At 58.0% G+C, this 19467-nt stretch overlaps 3 protein-coding genes across 8 annotated transcripts; 2 read left to right on the forward strand and 1 right to left on the reverse strand.

The window, feature by feature from the left end:
• Positions 1-290: 290 nt before the first annotated feature.
• On the forward strand, positions 291-3234 carry VKORC1 (vitamin K epoxide reductase complex subunit 1). Of its 2 annotated transcripts, XM_055135267.1 has the most exons (3): positions 291-525; positions 2119-2228; positions 2776-3234. In XM_055135267.1, exons 1-3 carry the CDS (start codon positions 353-355, stop codon positions 2982-2984), a joined length of 492 nt encoding a protein of 163 aa, XP_054991242.1. In that variant the 5' UTR covers positions 291-352; the 3' UTR covers positions 2985-3234. The 2 variants fall into 2 exon arrangements, with proteins under 2 accessions (XP_054991242.1, XP_004615953.1); XM_004615896.2 differs by lacking the exon at positions 2119-2228.
• Positions 3235-3355: 121 nt separating this feature from the next.
• On the forward strand, positions 3356-10139 carry PRSS53 (serine protease 53). 2 transcript variants are annotated; one of them, XM_004615962.2, is made up of 11 exons: positions 3356-5069; positions 5799-5819; positions 5895-6057; positions 6699-6964; positions 7075-7229; positions 7333-7552; positions 8758-8905; positions 8990-9234; positions 9316-9461; positions 9604-9814; positions 10014-10139. In XM_004615962.2, the coding sequence occupies exons 1-11, from the start codon at positions 5012-5014 to the stop codon at positions 10031-10033; spliced, it is 1653 nt and encodes a 550-aa protein (XP_004616019.1). In that variant the 5' UTR covers positions 3356-5011; the 3' UTR covers positions 10034-10139. The 2 variants fall into 2 exon arrangements, with proteins under 2 accessions (XP_004616019.1, XP_054991241.1); XM_055135266.1 differs by having other exon boundaries at positions 9604-10111.
• A 139-nt stretch (positions 10140-10278) lies between these two features.
• Positions 10279-19409, reverse strand: ZNF646 (zinc finger protein 646). Of its 4 annotated transcripts, XM_055135264.1 has the most exons (4): positions 19023-19226; positions 18558-18709; positions 11839-17202; positions 10279-10717 (listed from the first exon to the last, which is right to left on the reverse strand). In XM_055135264.1, exons 3-4 carry the CDS (start codon positions 17126-17128, stop codon positions 10596-10598), a joined length of 5412 nt encoding a protein of 1803 aa, XP_054991239.1. In that variant the 5' UTR covers positions 17129-17202; positions 18558-18709; positions 19023-19226; the 3' UTR covers positions 10279-10595. The 4 variants fall into 4 exon arrangements, with proteins under 4 accessions (XP_054991239.1, XP_054991240.1, XP_004615952.2 ...); XM_055135265.1 differs by lacking the exons at positions 18558-18709; positions 19023-19226 and adding an exon at positions 19266-19409; XM_004615895.3 differs by lacking the exon at positions 18558-18709.
• Between the last annotated feature and the right edge of the window lie 58 nt (positions 19410-19467).

The raw sequence follows: 19467 nt of genomic DNA on the forward strand, positions 1-19467 counted from the left end.
TGGACTGCGCAATCCGCCGGTCTCTGGGTTAAGCGCTCTGTGCGCTAACAAGTTAAACCCCGCAGGACTCCCTTTCCCTGGAGGCTTTGCGCCGCTCTGACTACAACTGCCACCAACTAGGCGGCCTCCCAGTCGGTGACGACCCGTATTCCCGGGTCGGCTTCCCAGTCCCGGCATTCTTCGTGGCTTTCCTGCCGCGCTCGCTAGCCAGGGAACAACCAATGAGGTGGGGCGCTGCGAGGCCGGGCGGGCCAATCGCCGGGTCAGAGGGGCGGGAGGGGCGTGGCCAGCCCCGCCCCGCCCCGCCCCGTGGTCGCGGCTCTCCCGCACCCCTCCGACGGCTCCCGTGGCCATGGGCGCTACCTGGCGCAGCCCGGGCTGGGCCCGCGTGGCGCTCTGCCTCGCGGGCTTCGCGCTCTCGGTCTACGCGCTGCACGTGAAGGCGGCGCGCGCCCGGAGCCAGGACTACCGCGCTCTCTGCGACGTGGGCACCGCCATCAGTTGTTCGCGCGTCTTCTCCTCTAGGTGCGCTTGGGGTGCCAGGGGAGCTGAGGCGTGCGGTCGGGCGGGTCGAGGGGGCACAGCGCTGAGAACCGGGTGTGTGGGAAGTAGAGTGTGTGCATGTGTGTGCGTGTGCGTGCGTGCGTGCGCGTGTGTGTGTGCGTGCGTGTGTATGGCGCCCGCGCGTATATAAATAATGCTAAGGAGTTCGGTAATTATGGGGATCCGGATGCCGATAAATAACGGTGACTGGGCGTGGGGAGGACCCGGGTACCGACTGAGGAGGATCTCGATGGTAACCGTGGCCGGAAGCGCCAGAGAAGACTGCGCCTGAGGGTCCTTTAAGCAGAAGGGCAAATACAGAGGAATAAAATGGGCTGCAGAGCGGCCAGGATTGAAGGGTTCAGGGCAGAAAGATTGTACCAAGGACTCTCAGTTTCTAGTGACTTTGTAAAGCAAGATCAATCCATATTCCGTCTTTGCTGTTCTTAAAAAGAAACTTATTATTATTTGGTTAGGGAGCTTCGCTGGGTGATGCTCAGGGGTCACTCCAGGGTATGCATTCAGGAATTACTCCTGGAGGTGCATAGGGGAATTTTAAAAATTCTTATGGCTGGAATTAAATTTAATTCTTGTACAGAGGGTAGGGCATTTGCCTTGCACCCGGCTGACCCGGGTTTGATCCATGACATTCCATATCGTCCTCTGAGCACCTCCACGACTGTTAACCTGAGTGCACAGCCAGGAGTAACCTCCGAGCATTGCAGGGTGTGGCCAACAAAAAAATAAAAAACAACAAATAATTTTTGTAAGTCTGGCGGGAGAGATAGCTCAACAGGTACATAGTTTAATCCTGCACCACACTGTCCCCTGAACACTAAGCACTAAGCATTCAACAGCCCAACCACTCCAGAAATAAGTTACTGAAAGTTGAGAATGAAAAGAGTGGCCTGGAGGAGCAATGAGAAGGCCTGGTGTGGGGACAGGGAAGGAGAGAAGCAGTGACATGGAATCCTGATGTGGCCAAGAGTGTGACACAGTGCCAGAAGGTCGTGGACCCTTGGACTTTGGGGATTGCGCTTGGGAATGTGTGGGGAGGGGAACAAGACCAGTCCTGGTGACTTTTCAAAAACTGCCAGTCAATATCGGGGACCATTGGGGCAGGAGTGATAGTACAGCGGGAAGGGTGTTTGCCTTGCACGCAGCTGACGTTGGGTTCGATCCCCAGCATCCCGTATGGTTTCCTGAATGCAAAGCCAGGAGGAGCCCTTTTCCATTGCTGGGTGTGACCCAAAGAGCACTGTAGCACTGTCGTCTCGTTGTTCATTGATTTGCTCGAGCGGGCACCAGTAATATCTCCATTGTTAGACTTGTTACTGTTTTTAGCATATCGAATATGCCACGGGTAGCTTGCCAGGTTCTGCCGTGCAGGCGGGATACTCTCAGTAGCTTGCCGGGCTCTCTGAGGGGGACGGAGAAATTGAACCCAGATCGGCTGCATGCAAGGCAAACACCCTACCCGCTGTGCTATCGCTCCAGCCCGACCTGAAGAGCAAAAAACAAATATTGGGGACCAAGACTAGGTTGAACCCTAATCTGAGCCCACCCCTCTGTCAGGTGGGGGCAGGGCTTCGGGCTGGTGGAGCACGTGCTGGGCCAGGACAGCGTCCTCAACCAATCCAACAGCATATTTGGCTGCATCTTCTACACTCTGCAGCTGGTGTTAGGTGAGTGGCCTCGCTACCTCCGGACTCGCCTCCCTTTTTGGCCCGGCCTTGGCCGCCTCTGTTTCTTGCTGACAGCTTGGGGCCCTGGAGGTGGGAATGAATGGCTTTAGGAGGCAGGGGGAGGGGGAGTTGGACCACATCCAGCACTGCTGAGGTACCAAGTGGTGCCAGCGATTAAAATCAGAGTTGGCCACATGCAGAGCAAGCACCTTCACCCGTGCACTGTCTCTGTCCCAGATAGTTCAGTTACTTTTAGGGCTGGAAGAGGTTAAAGATTCCCTCGAACCTCAGTGGGAAGGATTCAGAAGTTTCTTTCCAAGGGGAATGCAAACTTTCTTCGCCTTCCTTTCCTGCCTTGCTCAGTAGGAAAAGAGACTAGTTGGGTCTAGGGACCATTGAACCACTGGCTAGCAGAACCACGGTCTTGGAAGACTTCTTACTTTAGGTTTTCCTTGCAGCCTTGCTGTCTGGCACCATTAAGTCGGGGCAGAATTCTGAAAAGTGGCCAGCTCCTGACTCCTATGCCTGATTCTGTTTTGTCTTCCAGGTTGCCTCCGGGGCCGCTGGGCATCTATTCTGCTGGTGCTGAGTTCCCTGGTGTCTCTCGCTGGTTCTCTCTATTTGGCCTGGATCCTGTTCTTTGTGCTCTATGATTTTTGCATCGTTTGCATAACTACCTATGCCATCAATGGGGGTCTGATGATGCTCAGCTTCCGGGAGTTCCAGGGAGCCCCGAGCAAGGCCAAGAGACACTGAGTGCTCACGCCCGAGCCAGCCCGACCAAATCTGCTCCGCTTTGTCATGTGAGCCTTGCCAAAGGGGGTCCCATCTGGCCCCGTAGACACTATAGGCCTGCGTAGGACAATGGACCAAATGTGCTATTCTCTCTTACTGCACCCCAGTGCCTCTGACTCTGTCCCCAAAGTCTGGTTCCCAAGTTCCTGCCATTGCCCAAGGAGGGAAGCGATAAGAAAGCGTTCTTAAGCGATAAAATTACTGAAATAAATGTGCCAAGTCTCCGTCATTTGTCTGTCAGGCACCCCAGCTCTGGGCTTCCCCCAGCCTCGCCCCTTTGAGTGCTGGAAGAATGAGTCAGAGGGAGAGCGGAGGGCCTGTCTGGGAAGGTGGTTAATTCCTTTTCCAATGTATGCACTCAGCAAGACGTGGGGCCGCATCAGCACCCACCCCCAGGAAACAGGCTGGCAGCTGGTCCTTCCAGCTCATGGAGTCAGGCCACCTCCCCTGGAAGGGCCGCACACACTCTTCCAAGGGCTGAAAAGTCCTTCCTGTGGTCTGGCCTTTGCAGGCAGCACACCTGGTGATGTTCAGGGACCACAAAGTGTCCGGGAATAAAACTGGGACATGCACATGCAAAGCGTGTGCTCCGGCTTTTCACTCTTAGTTGAGCCAGAACCCCTTGGTACTCACGAGTTAGTTTTGCAGGGCATTCTGGTTTCATCTTTTCCAGTGTATACTGAGCATTTAGCACGGGTCAAGACTAAGGACAAACTTTTGGGGGCCATAGAGGTAATATAATCGGTAGGCCTTGCATGTGGCTGGACCTGGTTCATTTCCCTGGTACCACATATGGTCTCTTGAGATCTGCCAGGAGTGAGCCTCAGCTGAGCACAGCCAGGTGTGGTCCAAAAGCCAAAACATAAAATAACATGACGCGTTAGCTTATTGGATCCTGACAGCAATGCTAGGGGCTGTGATTATCCCTCTCTTGATAAGGAAACTGAGGCACAGAGTCTATAGTCCTTTAAATCACACAATTAAGAGGGGATGAGGAACTCAGGATCTGAATCTGCCTGAGTTGTCTGGCTCCAATGTCTATGTTCTTTATCTTTTGGAGTACTCTCAAGCAGTGCTCAGAGAGCCAAAGGACTGCCTTCAGCCATACTCAGCTAAAGAGTGCTCAGGCTTGGTAGTGCATGAGGACCATGCAATGACAGAATGGAATTCTGATCCTCGTGTTTGCCAGGCACACTTCCTTCAGCCCAGGCTATCTCTTTGGCCCCATCAATGTTTATGCTGTTATGGGGGTGGAGGGGTTTCTGTTTTTCTGGGGTTTGTTTTATATTTATTTGGGGGTCACACCTGGCAATGCTCAGGGCTTACTCCAAGCTCTACACTCAGGGATCGCTCCTGGCAAGGCTTGGGGGACCTTAAGTGGTGCCAGAATTGAACCCAGGTCAGCTGTGTGTCCGGCAAGCGCCCTACCCGCTGTACCATCTCTCCGGCCCCATTGTTAACGCTCTGAACTAGCACATTTGCCATTATGTTGGAGTCAGGGCTCCTGAAGCGTTTGGGTGGCCTGACTCAGGTCAGGAAGAGGAAAGGGGCTACTCCACTGTGTCTTTCGTACCTGTGCGGAAGTGGGGCACCACTGTCACCTGTTTCCGGGAAGCATTGGCTGCTCTCTCCCCACCACTGCCACTGCACAACATGGACCGTGTGGCCTCCCTGTGCCTGCAGAGGGTCAGGACAGCATCAGGCTGGGTGACTGCAGGCTCTGCCATGGCCCGGTCACTCGGGCCACTGTCCTTTTCACGCGGAGACACGCAGGCAGGGGCCCTGGGCTGCAGAGCAGGCAGTTGGCACGGCTGAGGCCCAGAGAGGGGTGGTGAGCCGCCCCGGGTCACGGAGCAAGTGCAGGTCCCTCCCAGCCCAGGCCAGGCAATGACACCCCACTGCTCTCCCTCGGGGGCGGGGCCAGGGGAGGCGGAGCGAGGGGGACCCGGCGCCTCCTGGAAGCCAGTGGCAGAACGGCCTGGAGCAGCATGAAGCCGAGCTGGGCGCCGGGGCTGCTCATCCTGGGAGTGGTGGTCCTCATGGAGGGTGAGCCACCTGTGTCGGGGGGTCGGGGTCCCCCCTGCCACCCAGAGTGTGCTGTGTGTGAGGAAGCCTGCCTGTGGGGAGTGGGGTCCTCTGACTGGGTGTGACCTCAGCTGGGTCTGTCTGCCAGGACAGGCACCGCCTCTGTCTGTCTGTCTGTCTGTCTGTCTGTCTGTCTGTCTTTCAACTTCAAAATGACTGTGGGCAAGCTCAGGGCATCTCTGGCCTCTCTCCACGGCTCCTGTGAGCTGGCGGGGAGAGGTGAGGCGCTTGGGTCAAATCTGGCTCTTGCTGTGAGGGGGAAGTCGTGGGGAGAGGGGTGCAGGAGTGCCCATCCCGATGCTCTGCTCCTCAGCACAGGCCCCCGGGTTTTCTCTGGCCCCATGGCTGTGCGCGCAGCTAAGCTGAACCCAGTGGCGGGGGCAGCAGGTGGGGGCTCTTCATTGTGGATGAGGCTTAGGCTGGGCCCAAGCTGAACCCCAGGCCTGCTCCTCAAGTCCAGGAGTGCTGAGCACAGCTGAGAGAGAATTAATTAGAGTGTAGACTCTGAATAGGTTCCAATAAAAGCTGCTATTTGACCTCGTATAAATATTTTCATTCTGGGAGGGGCTGGTGAGGTGGCCAGAGAGTCATAGGCAAAGGACCTGAGGCCCATCCACCCACCCCATCTCCCCGCCACCCCCAGCCTGCAGGTCAGGCTCCCCCATCTCACCTGCCTCTCTCTCTCCCCAGGTCTCCAAGCTGCTCAACGTGGTAAGCGCCGGGGCGGGAGGGGCAGATGAAGGCAGCATGGGTCCTGTGGTCCGCCTGACTCGCCTCTCTCCACAGCCTGTGGGCAGCGTGGCCCTGGCCCCCCTGAGCCCCAGGAGGACCACACTGTGCCGGGCGAGTGGCCATGGCAGGCCAGTGTGAGGAAGGAGGGGGTCCACGTGTGCAGCGGCTCCCTGGTGGCAGACACCTGGGTCCTCACCGCTGCTCATTGCTTTGAAAAGTGAGTCCTGGGGGCCAGAGCCATAGTACAGAGGGTAGGGCGCTTGCTTTGCATGTGACTGACCAGGGTTCGATCCCCGATACCCTGTATGGTCCCCCAAGTACTGCCAGAGCGATCTCTGGACAGAGCTGAGAGTAAGCCTTGAACACAGCTGAGTGTGGCTGCCCCAAACAAAAAGTGCTGGGGCCAGAGAGATAGTACAGCAAGTAGGGTGCTTGCCTTGCATGTGGCCAACCTGTGTTTGATCCCTGGCACCCCATACAGTTCCCCTGAGACCTTTAAAAGTGATCTCTGAGTGCTGAGCCAGGAGTAACCCCTGAGCATCATCAGGTGTGGCCCCAAAACAACAAAAAATTGAGTCCTGGCTAGACTCTAGCAGGGTTTCTGGGTTTGGGGGTGGGTGATTTATTCCAGAAGGTGGAGCCCTGCCCCCAGAGTAACAAAGTACCATTTACCGAGACCACGGCAGGTTCATCTGAATGAGAACATGTCGGCAGAATCCTGACAAGGAGACGAGGCCGAGAGCTGGAGGGGGTTTGCAGCCCGTTGTGAACTTATCTGCCCTTTCCCACTCCCTGTCTCCTGGCGTGTCACCTTCCTCCTATGCACGCAATGCCTGGGCCTTTTCCCTCCCCTTGTAGGGCGGCAATGACAGAGCTGAACTCCTGGTCTGTAGTCCTGGGTTCTCTGCAGCGAGAGGGGCTGAGCCCAGGGGCTGAGGAGGTGGGAGTGGCGGCCCTGCAGCTCCCCAGGGCCTATAACCACTACAGCCAGGGCTCCGACCTCGCCCTCCTGCGCCTCGCCCACCCCATGGCCCCAACACCCCTCTGCCTGCCCCGACCTGCCCATCGCTTCCCCTTTGGGACCTCCTGTTGGGCCACTGGCTGGGATCAGGACACCAGTGATGGTAAGCGCTACTTGGACTGATGCCCAAAGAGGCGCTGTTTGCCAGGGTCACCCAGCTGCAGCTGCCCAAGGGCCCTGCTCCCGGTCTTCCCTGTTCTCCTCTTTGGCCAGCTCCTAGGACCCTACGGAACCTGCGCCTGCGTCTGATCAGCCGCCCCACGTGCAACTGTCTCTACAACCGGCTACACCAGCGGCTACTGGCCAGCCCGGCTCGGCCTGGGATGCTGTGTGGGGGTGCCCAGCCTGGGATGCAGGGGCCCTGCCAGGTCAGAGCTGGGGCAGAGGAAGCAAGCAGCAGGCAGGGAGGGTCCCAGCCTTGGGCTGGGCAGAGCGGTAAAGGATCTGCCCGACTCCATTGCCTGTCTCCAGGGAGACTCCGGGGGCCCCGTAATCTGTCGTGAGCCCGATGGACACTGGGTTCAGGCTGGGATCATCAGCTTCGCGTCCAGCTGTGCCCAGGAAGACACGCCCGTCCTGCTGACGGATATGGCTGCTCACAGCTCCTGGCTGCAGGCTCGAGCGGAGGGGGCCGCCTTCCTGGCCCAGACCCCTGAACCGGAGGAGATCAGTGATGAGGACAGCTGTGTAGGTAGGAGCAGGGCTGTGAGGACTGGCACATGCGGGGACAGCGTGGGCAGGAAGAAAAATGCAGGCAACACATTTCAGCTGGGAAGAGAGAAGTAGTCCAGGGCCCCCACATTGCTCCCCAGGGCTGGGTTGGAGTTTGGGGTTCCTTTCAGCTCTGAGGCTGGGAACAGCTCTATAGAGGGCTGAGGCATGGATGGCGTGGACCTCACAGATTTGGAACTTGAGCAAAAAGAAAGATCTTGGGCTGGAGTGATAGCAGAGTGGGTAGGGCATTTGCCTTGCACACTGGGTTCGATTTCCAGCATCCCATATGGTCAGTGGTAATTGATGAGTGCAGAACCAGGAGTAACACCTGAGCATTCTGGATGTGACCCAAAAAAGAAAAAGATCTCGAAGGTCTGTTAGGTTTGTGGGGGAACACCTGCTGGTGCTTGGGGCCCTTCCCAGGGAGGGCAGGGGAGCCTCACACAGCTGGGCTGGGATAGAATCAAGGTGCCCACATACAAAGTCCAAACTCGTCCTCTGAGCTGCTTGTTCTGGCCAAAGGTTTGGGGTTTGATCTTTTGAGGTTTGATCTTGATCTGGCTGAAGGTTTGGGGCCCAGAGGAAGTGGAGTGGGTACTAGGGCTCTACTCAATCCCGGCATTAAGTGAGTAACATGCTAATTCCATGCAAAAGAATTCCCGGGAAGGAAGCGCTATCTTGATAGGCAGAGCAGTGCTGGTAAGCCAGGAGTTCTGGGCCAGTCCAGGTGGTGGGTGGGGCAGGGCCAGTTCCATGGAGCTGGACCATCAGGATTCACAGCCTCCAAGAATCTGGCTTTTCTGTTTCGATGCTGGGGACCACTAGGCTTTTTCTGCTGAACCATACCCCACAGCCCTGATCGATATTCTGAATCTCTGTTGGCAACTTGCCTGTGGTTACTGAACTCGGCTATAAAGTCCTCACTGGAAGTTTGGTTACCTTCAGGAATGTGAGAAACAACATTCAACTTGAAATGTTATTTTGGAGCTGGGGGTGCCGGCGGAACTGAAAGCTTTGCATGCAGGAGCCCCTGATACGATCTCTAAACCCAGCACTGAACAGGGATGATGTAACCCCCCAGAAGCAACCAACTGGAGGTTATTTCCCAAGTTACTAACTTGGGGAGTGCTTAGCACAGGGGGTGGCAGGCAATGAACACTTGTCCCGGGTGTAACATTTCAGCCTGCGGATCTCTGAAGGGAGGGCCCACTGCCGGGGCCCCCTCGCCATGGCCCTGGGACGCCAGGCTAAAGCACCAGGGGAGGCTGGCCTGCGGTGGAGCCCTGGTGTCAGAAGAGGTGGTGCTGACTGCCGCTCACTGCTTCATCGGGTGAGTGCCCTGCCCCTTGCTGCCCCAGCCCCCAGCCCTGTTGGCAGCCCCGCCATCCAGTGCTGTCAACGTTCCCCTGCATAGACGCCAGACCCCAGAGGAATGGAGCGTGGGGCTGGGGACCGAGCCAAAGGAATGGAGCTTGAAGCAACTCATCCTGCACGGGGCTTACACCCACCCCAATGGAGGCTACGACGTGGCCCTGCTGCTACTGGCTCAGCCCGTGACACTGGGCCCCAGCCTGAGGCCCCTGTGCCTGCCCTATGCTGACCACCACCTGCCTGATGGGGAGCGTGGCTGGGTCCTCGGGCTGAGCCACGAAGGCACAGGTATGTAGGATGGGGGACACCAGCGGCTGTCCAGCCAGCCAGGAGGCACGGGGCAGCTGCATTGTAACCCTTGCCCCACAGGCCTCAGCTTGCCTCAGACAGTGCCTGTGACCCTCCTGGGGCACAGGGCCTGCAGCCACCTGCAAACAGCCCTAGGGAGCAACAGCACCCCCATCCTGCCAGGGATGGTGTGCACCAGTGTCGTGGGGGAGCCGACGCACTGTGAGGTGAGCCCCCAGCCCGATCCCTGCCCCCGCCCTCCAACTCAAGAGCACCTGGGCCAGATCTGGCCTCCAGGTGTCTTTCCCCAGCCCATCCTTCTGGCTCCCTGACCCCCATGTGCCCATGAGTGTCCCCTGACCCTGGCAGGGTCTGTCTGGGGCACCAGTGGTGCACGAGGTGAGGGGCACGTGGTTCCTGGCTGGACTGCACAGCTTCGGAGATGCCTGCCAGGGGCCGCCGAAGCACGCGGTCTTCACGGCGCTGCCACCCTACGAGCACTGGGTCACCAGCCTAGACTGGCAGGTCTACTTTGCTGAGGAGCCTGAACCCGAGCCTGCAAGCTGCCCGGCCAACATGAGTAGGTGGCCAGGGGCCTCCCTGCAGATTTCCGGCCCTTCCCTAACCACCCTCCTACCCGGGTAGGCAGAGCACGGGGCAGAGCGTCTGGGTGCTTGATGCGGTGACTGACTGGGAGTGCCTGAGCTGCTCTGGCTCCTTCCTCTCCTTTCGGGAGGGAGAAACGGTATGAGGCTGACCCGCCCTTCTTCCTCTGACAGGCCAGCCTGGCAGCTGCTGACAGACACACAGACACAGGGAGGCCGCTCCCAGTCCCCCCCGCACGCCACTGCAGGCCTTGGGACAGGCCTGACAGCTGCCTGTGCCCCCACCCTGCTGGACAGGGAGCTGCCACCGTGGCTGACCCACCCGGCTCCGCTACCCAGCGCGGTGTCCTTAGGTGCCCCTGTTCTTCCGCCCCTTGGACACAACCACAACAGGCCCTCACTTTGAAAATTTCTGTTTTTTGGGGGAGCAGTGTTCCTTTTTTTTAAAACTTAAATAAATTGTTACAAAATAGACTTTAGAAAATAAGTTACAAATTGTAGCAAAAGGCTCCCCTTCCACAGGCAGCGCCCCCCACCTGTAGCTCTGGTCTCTGCCCCGCCCTGGTTTCTTGCAGGAAGAGCAGAGTGAGGAGGGCAGGCCGGGGGTTCCCCCCCACCCAGAACCAGATGGGGGGGGGTCTTCTTCTCAGTGGGAGAGAAGGCATGAGGATGCCCCAACTACTCCTGAGAAAAACCTGGAGATCACTTCTGTCCCTGCACCATCCCGCCAAATTCCGATCTTTGGAGACTTGAAGTTCAGAGGGAGAAGCTGAGGTCTGCAGGCCACTGGGGTGAAGGGTCCAGGAGTGGGGTCGAGGAGGTGGGTGCAGGGGATAATGACAAATCCCCTCTGCCTGCCGCCGCCGCCTTTGGGGCACCTGAGGAGAGAAAGAGGTCATCACTGCCTGAGAAGGCCAATTCTGTCCAGCCTTAAGGTCCCGGCCTGCCACCGCCCCTTGCCTAGGCACCAGAGGCCTGAATACCAGCACCAATGGCATCCCTAGCCCTGGCTAACTGATTCCTCATTCATCCCCAGAAGGTGAAAGGCCTCTCTCAGCCCTCTGATGGCCCCCACCCTTGGTGACCTTAAACAGAACAGGTCCTGATGCGAGAGGCCGGGACCCCACCCCACTCCGAGGCAGCCTCTGTCCACAGGGCGGGGTGGAGTGGCTGGGAGATGCCCTGATAGAGCTGGAGACAGGGCTAATGACTGTTGTTGCTAAGTGGGGCCTGACTTCAAAGAAGCAATTACCGGTGACTCAGTCCTCCATTTACAGGGGTGCTGCTGGGGAAGGGGGTGCGGGTGGGAGGGGTGGTTTGGTGGGATCCTGAAAAGGAGATAAGCAGCAGAGAAGACAAGGGGTGACTAAAAGGAAGAAGTCATGTGGGGACTTATTGGTACGCAAGATGCCAAGCCCAGAGGTTGGGGGGCGGGGGCCGCGGGCGCAGAAACAAGATGCAGGGAAAGAGGTCGGGGAGATGCTTCAGATGTGGGAGCCCCAGGAGCTGCCCCCAAGCACTGCTGGGCATAGCCCCAAACACAAACAAAAAAGATGCACGGAGAGATGCAGTTACCACTTTCCCTAAGTCAGCACGGGTCTGAGGGTGCCTCCCATGCCCTGTTCCTCACTCCCTGTCCACTCTAGGAGCCTCCACTACCTCTGCCCTTAGTTATTTCATTCGTTAGGGGGGCTTCCAGAAGCCAAATCTTTCTCCACCCCTGGCCAGTCCTCTGTGGCTCTTGCATAACAGAAGTCCTGACCATTGCCTACCCCGATCTACTTACTTTACTGACCCAGACTCATAAGTCTCAGCCCTTCTTCCAACAGCGTTCTCCAACTATCTTCTCACCCACCATCCCAGTCCTCCCGGAACCCTTGACCCACCTGGGGTGACCCACCTGGGGTAACCCACCTGGGGGCCAAACTGAGCCCCATGAGCACGCACATTTAGGAAGTGACCCTTGAACCCTCGGCCCAGCCCCTCACAATCCCCGTACCAGAATTGGACTCTGTCCATTCCTCCTGGTGCTGCCGCTGGTGCTGCAGGAAGCTGATTCGGCGTCGGAAATGGCGGGGACAGTGGGGGCAGGTGAAGGGCCCCTCCCGGGGTGCATGGACCCGTCCATGGCCTTCCAGCCGGGCGGCTGTCCGGAAGGCTTTGCCACAGATACTGCAGCGGTGGCGCTTAGGGTCTGTGTGGGTCCTGCCATGGTTCTTAAGGGACAGCAGATTGGGGAGAAGTTTGGGGCAGAGGGCGCAGGGATAGAGGCCAGTGGTGTGGGCTTTCTGGTGGTTTAGCAGGCTGCCGGCATGGCGGTAGGAGCGCCCACACTGGGCACAGCGGAAGGGCCGCTCCTCATCTGCAGCCACTGGGGACTTCACTCCTTGTCCTGGCGTCCCTTCACTCCTGGCATTCTCTCCCGAGACCCTCGAGGGTGCTGACAGGACTTGCCCTTCACCAGGGACAGCCATTTCGTCCTCCTTGGCCACAGGGCCTCTGGCTGCCTCTGTCTGACTGAGGGCCCCGGAATGAGCCTGCAGGTGGGTGGTTAGCTCGTGGTGGGACTCAAAGGTCTTGCCACAATTGGGGCTGGCACAGGCATGGGCAGCTCCGTGATTAGGACTGTGGCTCTTCAGGAACTCCTTGGAGCAGAGCAGGCAACAGCGGCTTTCTGGTCGGTGGGCACCGTGGTTCAGGCCCTCTGACTGGAAAGTCTTGCCACAACGGCTGCAAGACAAGGAGTGGCTCTCTGGCTGAGTGAGGGCATCTCCACTGTCCCAGTTATTCACATGACTCAGATGAGGCCCATTGTGTTGACCATCAGCAAGATGGCGAGGACTCCGGGGGACACTACCTCCTGCCTCGTCCTCTGGTTCGGCTGGTACTTGACCCTGAGGCACCCACTGTCCATCATGCTTCACTGGTCCCCCATCTTCTCCCCACCCTTCTGCTTTCTCCAGCCAAGATACTGACTCTACGGCTTCTGGAGCTGCTGCCGTGATGGGGCCCTGCCTCTGCCCCCCTGGCCCCACGGTGCCAGCCTCCAGCTGGGGTACTGACTCAACACCATCTAAGCTGACTTTCTGTTCCTGGCCACCGGCCAAGTTCTCCTCACCACCTTCTGCGCCATTTGGGCCATCCTGACCACTTCTGGTCTCCTCATGCTCTTTCAAGTGCCTCTCCAGAGACGCCCGGCCTGGGAAGCCCTGGCCACAGAGGGCACAGCGCACAGCCACCCGGCGTGAGCGCCCCGCACGCCTCCGCCTGCTCTCCGAGTGCAGTCTCTGATGGTCCTTCAGGGCCATGCGGTTGGAACAGGTCTTGGGGCAGGTAGGACAGCTGTACTGACCTGTCTCATGGCTGCGCCGATGGTTCAGGAGGCTGCCGGAATGGCGGTAGGTCCGTCCACACTGCCCGCACCGGAAGGGCCTATCTTCCCGAGGCAGCTTTCGGGTGGTCCCACTCCCACTCCGGTCGGTGTGGACCCGCTGGTGGCTGGCGAGCTGCTTCCGCAGGCGGAAGGCCTTCCCGCACTCCCCGCAGCGGAAGCGCCGGGGGTCGGCATGGATACGCCGGTGGTTCTTGAGGGACATGAGGTTTGAGAAGCCTTTGGAGCAGGCCTGGCAGCCAAAGTGGCCAGTCTGGTGACTCTGCCGGTGGTTGATGAGGCTGCCAGCATGTTTGTATGACCGGCCACACACCTCACAGGTGAAGGGCCGCTCGGTGCTGGCCTCGGTCTGGCAGCCTTTCTCTGCAGTCTCCAGCTTCAGTTCCAGCTCCTCCTCTCCCTTCACGGTGGTCTCCTCCCAGGCCTCTTCTTTCACCCTGGTGCCCTCCTCCAGGGGCTCCTCTTTAAAGTCTTCCTGGAGCTTCACCTCCTCGGCCTGTCCCAGCCCCTCCTCCATGTCCTGGGATTCAGTGCTGCCTGCCTGCTCTGGAACAGGCCGCACAAGGGGCTCAGACCCTTTGCAGCGCGGGTGGTTCCGCAGGTGGTTCCGGTAGGCTGCCAGGTTGGGGTAGCAGCGGGAGCAGACAGGGCAGAGAAAGTCTCCGGTCTGGTGGATCTTGCGGTGGTTCACCAGGCTGCCCCCGTGGCGATAGGTCTTGCCACACTGATTGCAGCGGAACGGGCGGGGCTGGGCCTCAGCCTCCAGTGAACTTTCCTCTCCCTGCACACAAAGGTTGTCTGCTGCCATGGCGCCTACTCCCAAATCAGACTTTGTGTCCCCACACTCCTCAGAGAGAGAGGTCATAGTGCTCTCAAAGACGCCATCTGTGGCCATGTCCGTGGCATCACCTGCCTCCCGCAAGGGGCTGGGAGCTTTGTCCATGGTGTTACCAGAACTCTGACTTTGGTGGTGACGCTGGAGGCTCCCCAAGTCATCATAGGTCTGACCGCAGCAGCCACAGATGTGCCCATACCCAGCTCCATCTAGTGCCTCCACTTCCCGCTGCAGCTGATTTAGCAGCTCTGCTTCCGAGAGCTGCAGCGGGGGGCTCCGGTTGCAGGCTGACCCTGCGGCTCCTTCCTCTTCTCCCTCCTCCTCTGAGCCCTCAGTCATGCTGGAGGAGCCATGGGCCTGGCGCCGGTGAAGCCTGTAGCCAGCCCGCCCAGGGAAGATCATGCCACAGAGACAGCAGAGGTAGGGTTGGGCTGAGGCTGCCTCCCCAGGCCTGTGGTTCTGGAAATGGCTGCGCAGGGCAGGCAGAGAGTCAAACTCCTTTGGGCACAGGGAGCACTGGTAGATGCCAGGTGGATGGCAAGGCCTGTGGCTCAGCAAGCTGGTGGCATGGGGGAAAGAATGCCCGCAGTCAGAACACGTGTGGGAGGCCTCAGTCTGCCAGTCACTGAGAGCTTCGGCACCATGGGAAGGGCCGGGCTGGCCAGGGGTTGGCTTTTGATCTTCATCCATCCCAGTCGGGCTGTTACAGAAGCGAGCCCCACTGCTTTCCTCATCACCTGAAACATCCAAGTTGTCGAGGAAACAGGACTCCTTCTGCTCTACTCCCTCCTCAGTACCTCTGCTCTCTCTGTCACTCTGGAGACATGCCTCATCCCTTTCAAGCTCACATTTGTCCCTTTCAGAGTCAGCCTGCAAACAGCCCTCATCATTTTCCAAGTTGACTTCGGCTCCACTAGAACTTTCCCTTGAACGATCCTGGCCACAGTCCAGGCGCGCAGTATCTCCTACCGATTCCTGAGCCCAGATTCCAGTGGAGGGGGCTTTGGCTTCTCCCTCGCCACCTACGCCACCGACTCGCCTCCGGTGCCGCCTGTTCCGCCGTCGACTGTGGCGTCGCAGATGGTTCTTCATAGCAGCCATGGTGTGGAAATGCTTGGCGCAGGTCCCACAGCTGAAGTCCCCTGTCTGATGAGTCTGCCTGTGGTTGATAAGACTGCCTGAGTGGCGATAGCTCTTCCCACAGTCGCGGCAGGCAAATGCACGCGGAGGTGACTCCCGCGCCTCTGTCCTGCTCTCCTCCCCTTCCTCATGGGTCCGGCTATGAATTTCAAGGCTCTTGGGGTCTTCAAAGAACATCCCCCACACACTACAGATCTGTGGTGCTGTCCTGTCTGCTGCTGGGAGGAGGGCAGGGGCCTCTTCCGTGGGTTTGCACCAGGACCCCGAACCTGTTGGTGGGGATGCCTCTGCTCCCACCGAATCAGGCGGCAGCTCCCCCTTGAGGCGGCCAGGGGTACCCTCAGTCCCCGGGTCTGCACTGTGCCGAGCAGCCTTGCAATGTACTCGTACATGGTTGCGCAGGGCCATAAGATTGGGGTACTTGCGGGGACAGAGTGAGCACTGGTACTCTCCTGTCCGATGGCTGTGGCGGTGATTTACCAGGCTCCCTCGGTGACGGTAAGCTCGGCCACACTCATTGCACTTATAAGGGCGGTGGTCCAGGGTGCTGGCGGGCCCCTCTTCCTCTTTGGAGGTGCCTGCAGCCAGAGTTAGGGGAGCCGGCAGCAGGGATGACTGCCCATCCTCCCCAGTTCCTTGCCGAGGTCTGTGATGAGCCCGCACATGGTTCTTGAGGGCCGCTGCATTGAAGAGCTGCTTGGAGCAGATGGCGCAGGGGTAGACACCGGTCTGATGGCTCTTGCGATGATTGATGAGGCTTCCAGCATGACGGTAAGTACGGCCACAATCCCCACAGCGGAAAGGCCGGTATTCCTCCAAGCCACTGTCCTCTAGTTCCCCTGAAGTGCTGAGCTCCCCAGAGCCATTCAGCATCTGAGAACTAGGGAGCTGGTCCTGGCAGCCTTTGTCTATATGCCCATTGGTAGTGGGCATCCCCTTCTCTTTCCACAGTTGCCCTTGACTTTCTCCCTCGTGGGATTGTTGGTGTTCTAGAAGCTCTCGGGGAAGCCGAAAGGCGCGAGGGCAGTGGGGACACTGGTAAGGCCGATACTGGGCATGGAGTCGTGAGTGGTTCTTCAAAGCCATGAGGTTAGAAAACTCCTTAAAGCAGATGGCGCAAGGATAGACGCCCAAGGTGTGGCTCTGGCGATGGTTGGTGAGACTCCCAGCATGCTTGTAAGTCTTGCCACACTGATTGCACTTGTACCGCCGTTCCTCCTCAGCAGGAGGAGACTGGGTGGGTTCCTGGCCCCCTGTGAAATTCACTACTGATTCAGCCAAATACTGTTCCAAATTGCTAAGAAGGTTGCTGGCTTGTGATGGGAGTGCTGGGGCTCTGGCAGAGTTGGTGGAAGGGCCCCAGTCCTCTGCACCTTCCTCAGGACCTGGTTGGCTTTCCCAGGCTTCTTGTTGGACGGGTGGATCTTCCCAGCTGCCCGAAGCTACTCTGGGTTCAGACCCAGACTCACAGCCAGATGTCTCTTCAGCATGCTCTTTCTGGTTTCCCCAGTCTTCTGCAGGGCCAACTCTTTGGGCCCAGGAGTCAGTAGACACTGTTGCACCCGGGGGATGTGGAGCGGCTTCCTTGGGGCGAGGGCGAGGGGGCCTGCGCCTGCGTCGGCCCTCAGGAGTATGAGTTCTCATGTGGCTCTTAAGGGCCACGGGATTGGTGCAGTCCTTGCCACAGGTGGTACAAGGGAAAAGGCCAGTCTCGTGGGTTCGGCGGTGGTTGACCAGGCTCCCTGGGTGACGGTAGCCTCGCCCACACTGCTGACAGCGGTAGGGCCGTGGGACACCGTCAGCCTCCTCACTGTCCTGACTGGAAGATGGATGCAGCAGTTCGCGGTGCCGTGATAGTTCTGGGAGGCTAGGAAAGTGGCGTTCACAGTCAGAGCAGCTGAAGGAGGTGGGAGTGTCCTCCATGGGGCAGAAACTTGGAGGCTCAGGAAGAGCACGGAGGTGGCAGCAGCATCTTCCTCTGGGGGAGAGACCAAGGCCTAGGAAGACGGGGGCAGATTCAGAAGAAAGGGCTGAATTACCTTTGTCTCTTGGTTCAATAAACAGTCCCTATCCCCAGAGACATTCCCCAATAAACCTTTTTCTTCTCCATGCCTCCCTCCCCATCATCATTTTACCTCACAGACCTGTTTTATACCTAGTCTAAGATGGAAGCACCAACATTTAAGGCTTTCTTGCATATAAGTTCCCCCAAATATGAGAGCTCCCTTAGGCCTAACTCATCCTTAGAGAAAACTAAGACCTAAAAACATGCAAGCTATTTCTGATGACAGCCTTCTGTTCTTAAAACCAAACCCAGGGGTCAGAAGGATAGTCGAGCAGGAAAGGAGCCTGTCTTGCACGCAGCAGACTCTAGTTCAATCCTGGCACAACATATGGTCCCTGAGCCCTGAGCGCAGAGCCAGGAGCAAACCCTGAGCATTTCTAGGTGTAGTCCCCAAAAATAACAAGAACAAACCCGAAACTTTTTAAACGTGCCTAACACTATTTTCTAAAATTCTGAAATCACAGGTCAACTTATCTGCTGTAATATCTTAAAAAGGAAACCTCAACCTTTTCTAGTTCTGCAATAATAAAAGTCCAACACTCCCTTCTACGTCCCTCAGTTACAGAGTAGACCAGAGGCACTGAGAAAGCAGCCTCTTTCTCCAGCTGACAGCAGAATCTGAGGTGACGTTAGCGCCCAGCAGGAAAATGTCTGGCTTTTTCTTCACCTTCCCTGGTCCCTTCAGGGAAACAAACTTTTCTTTCCAAAGCATCGCCCTTTCCTTCACCTATTTCCCCTCAGCCCAAATCTCTTGGAACGCCCCCTCCATTTCTGGGCGTTGTTCACCCCTTATCTTTTTCTTCCCCATGCCTCCTTCACCATCATTTTACCCTCACGACCCTTTTTCATTTTTCCTCCTCCCCCTTTCACAGCCCTGATGAAGGACGCAGTCCAGGCTCGGCCAGGACTACCGTGCACTGGGCAGAGCACCGAGGCCCCCTGCGTGCTTATCCTAACACTGCATTGCCTCTGCAGCGGCCGTGGCTTACACAGGAGCAACCTCAAGGGCTCAGGCATTCTTTCCACAGCACTCGCTCTCTCCTCTGCCGCCCCGCCCCCACCCCTGCCGGCGACATCACCTTGGCCTTTTCTGACTGACTCTTCACTCCTGGGGAACTCCGTACAGTTCCTATCTCCGACTCTCCACTCCGCGTCCGACTCTAAAACGCTCTGCCCTCACAGGTCCCCTTCGCTCAAACCGCCCCCTCCCTCTTCCAGTCAACCCCCAAAGCGGGCCTCTGGCTTCACTCATCTTCTCTTGCTCTATTTTCCTCTCAGGATCCCTACCTCGAACGGGTGGTCCCTTCTTCCCGCCGCGGGTGAGTCCGTTGGGGACCGCGAATGCGAGCGCGCCTGCGCACTGGGACCCTCACCCTAACTGCAGCCGCGCCACTGCGGGGAGTTCTCGCGCTGCCGCACCCGCACCCGTAGCCGGGGCTCTGAGAAGTGGGAGTGGAGGGAAGAGGAAAAGGTTAAAAGTAAGAAGGAAGGAGGGAAAGAGAAAAGGGCGCAGCTGACTCTAACTAGGAGTCTACCGCCAGGTCCGCGAACACTTCCTATTGTTACTAGGAAACAGGAAGTGTCCTGGCAGCAAAAGCTTCCCCGCGAAACCGCCGCCACTGGAACATTTCCTGTCCCTCCGCCAGCAAGAGCGCTACCAGACACTTCCGGTGCTAGGGAGAAGCCGCAGAACGCAACGCGGCTCTGACTCCGCCCCCGTAGGTCAAAGTACTTGCTCGGTAACCCACTAACCTTAGCCACACTTCCGGCAAGAGCAGCTAAAATCGTTCCGGCGCGGAAAGGCCGAGCGCAGAAAAGAAAATAAGGGGGTTCTCCGGCCCTAGTCTCGCTACTATGGCGACGCTTTTCGTGAAGCTTCCTGCACAGCTTCCCAAGATGGTAAATTCATTCATTCCACACATTAAAGGAAATGTTGTGTAACACTAGAGGAATTAAACACTCTGAAGTTTGGACACGGTCTTTCTTTCCTCTCACCTTCGAGTTCTGAGTGACCCGGCCCCAAGCTAGCTCGGTGTATACCATAAATCTGTCCGACGTCCCCTTTTATTTGTACCCACTGAGACCTCCTTCAGCTGGGGGTGCTCGGGGAAAGTTTGCCTTCCTTCGTAGCCGGGACAGCTTCCGTCCACTTCCGTTCGCTGGCCCCGCCCCCCGCCCTCCCACTCACTCACACCCC

This window comes from Sorex araneus, chromosome 4 (genome assembly GCF_027595985.1).
Source record: "Sorex araneus isolate mSorAra2 chromosome 4, mSorAra2.pri, whole genome shotgun sequence".
In the NCBI taxonomy this organism is placed as follows: Eukaryota; Metazoa; Chordata; class Mammalia; order Eulipotyphla; family Soricidae; genus Sorex; species Sorex araneus.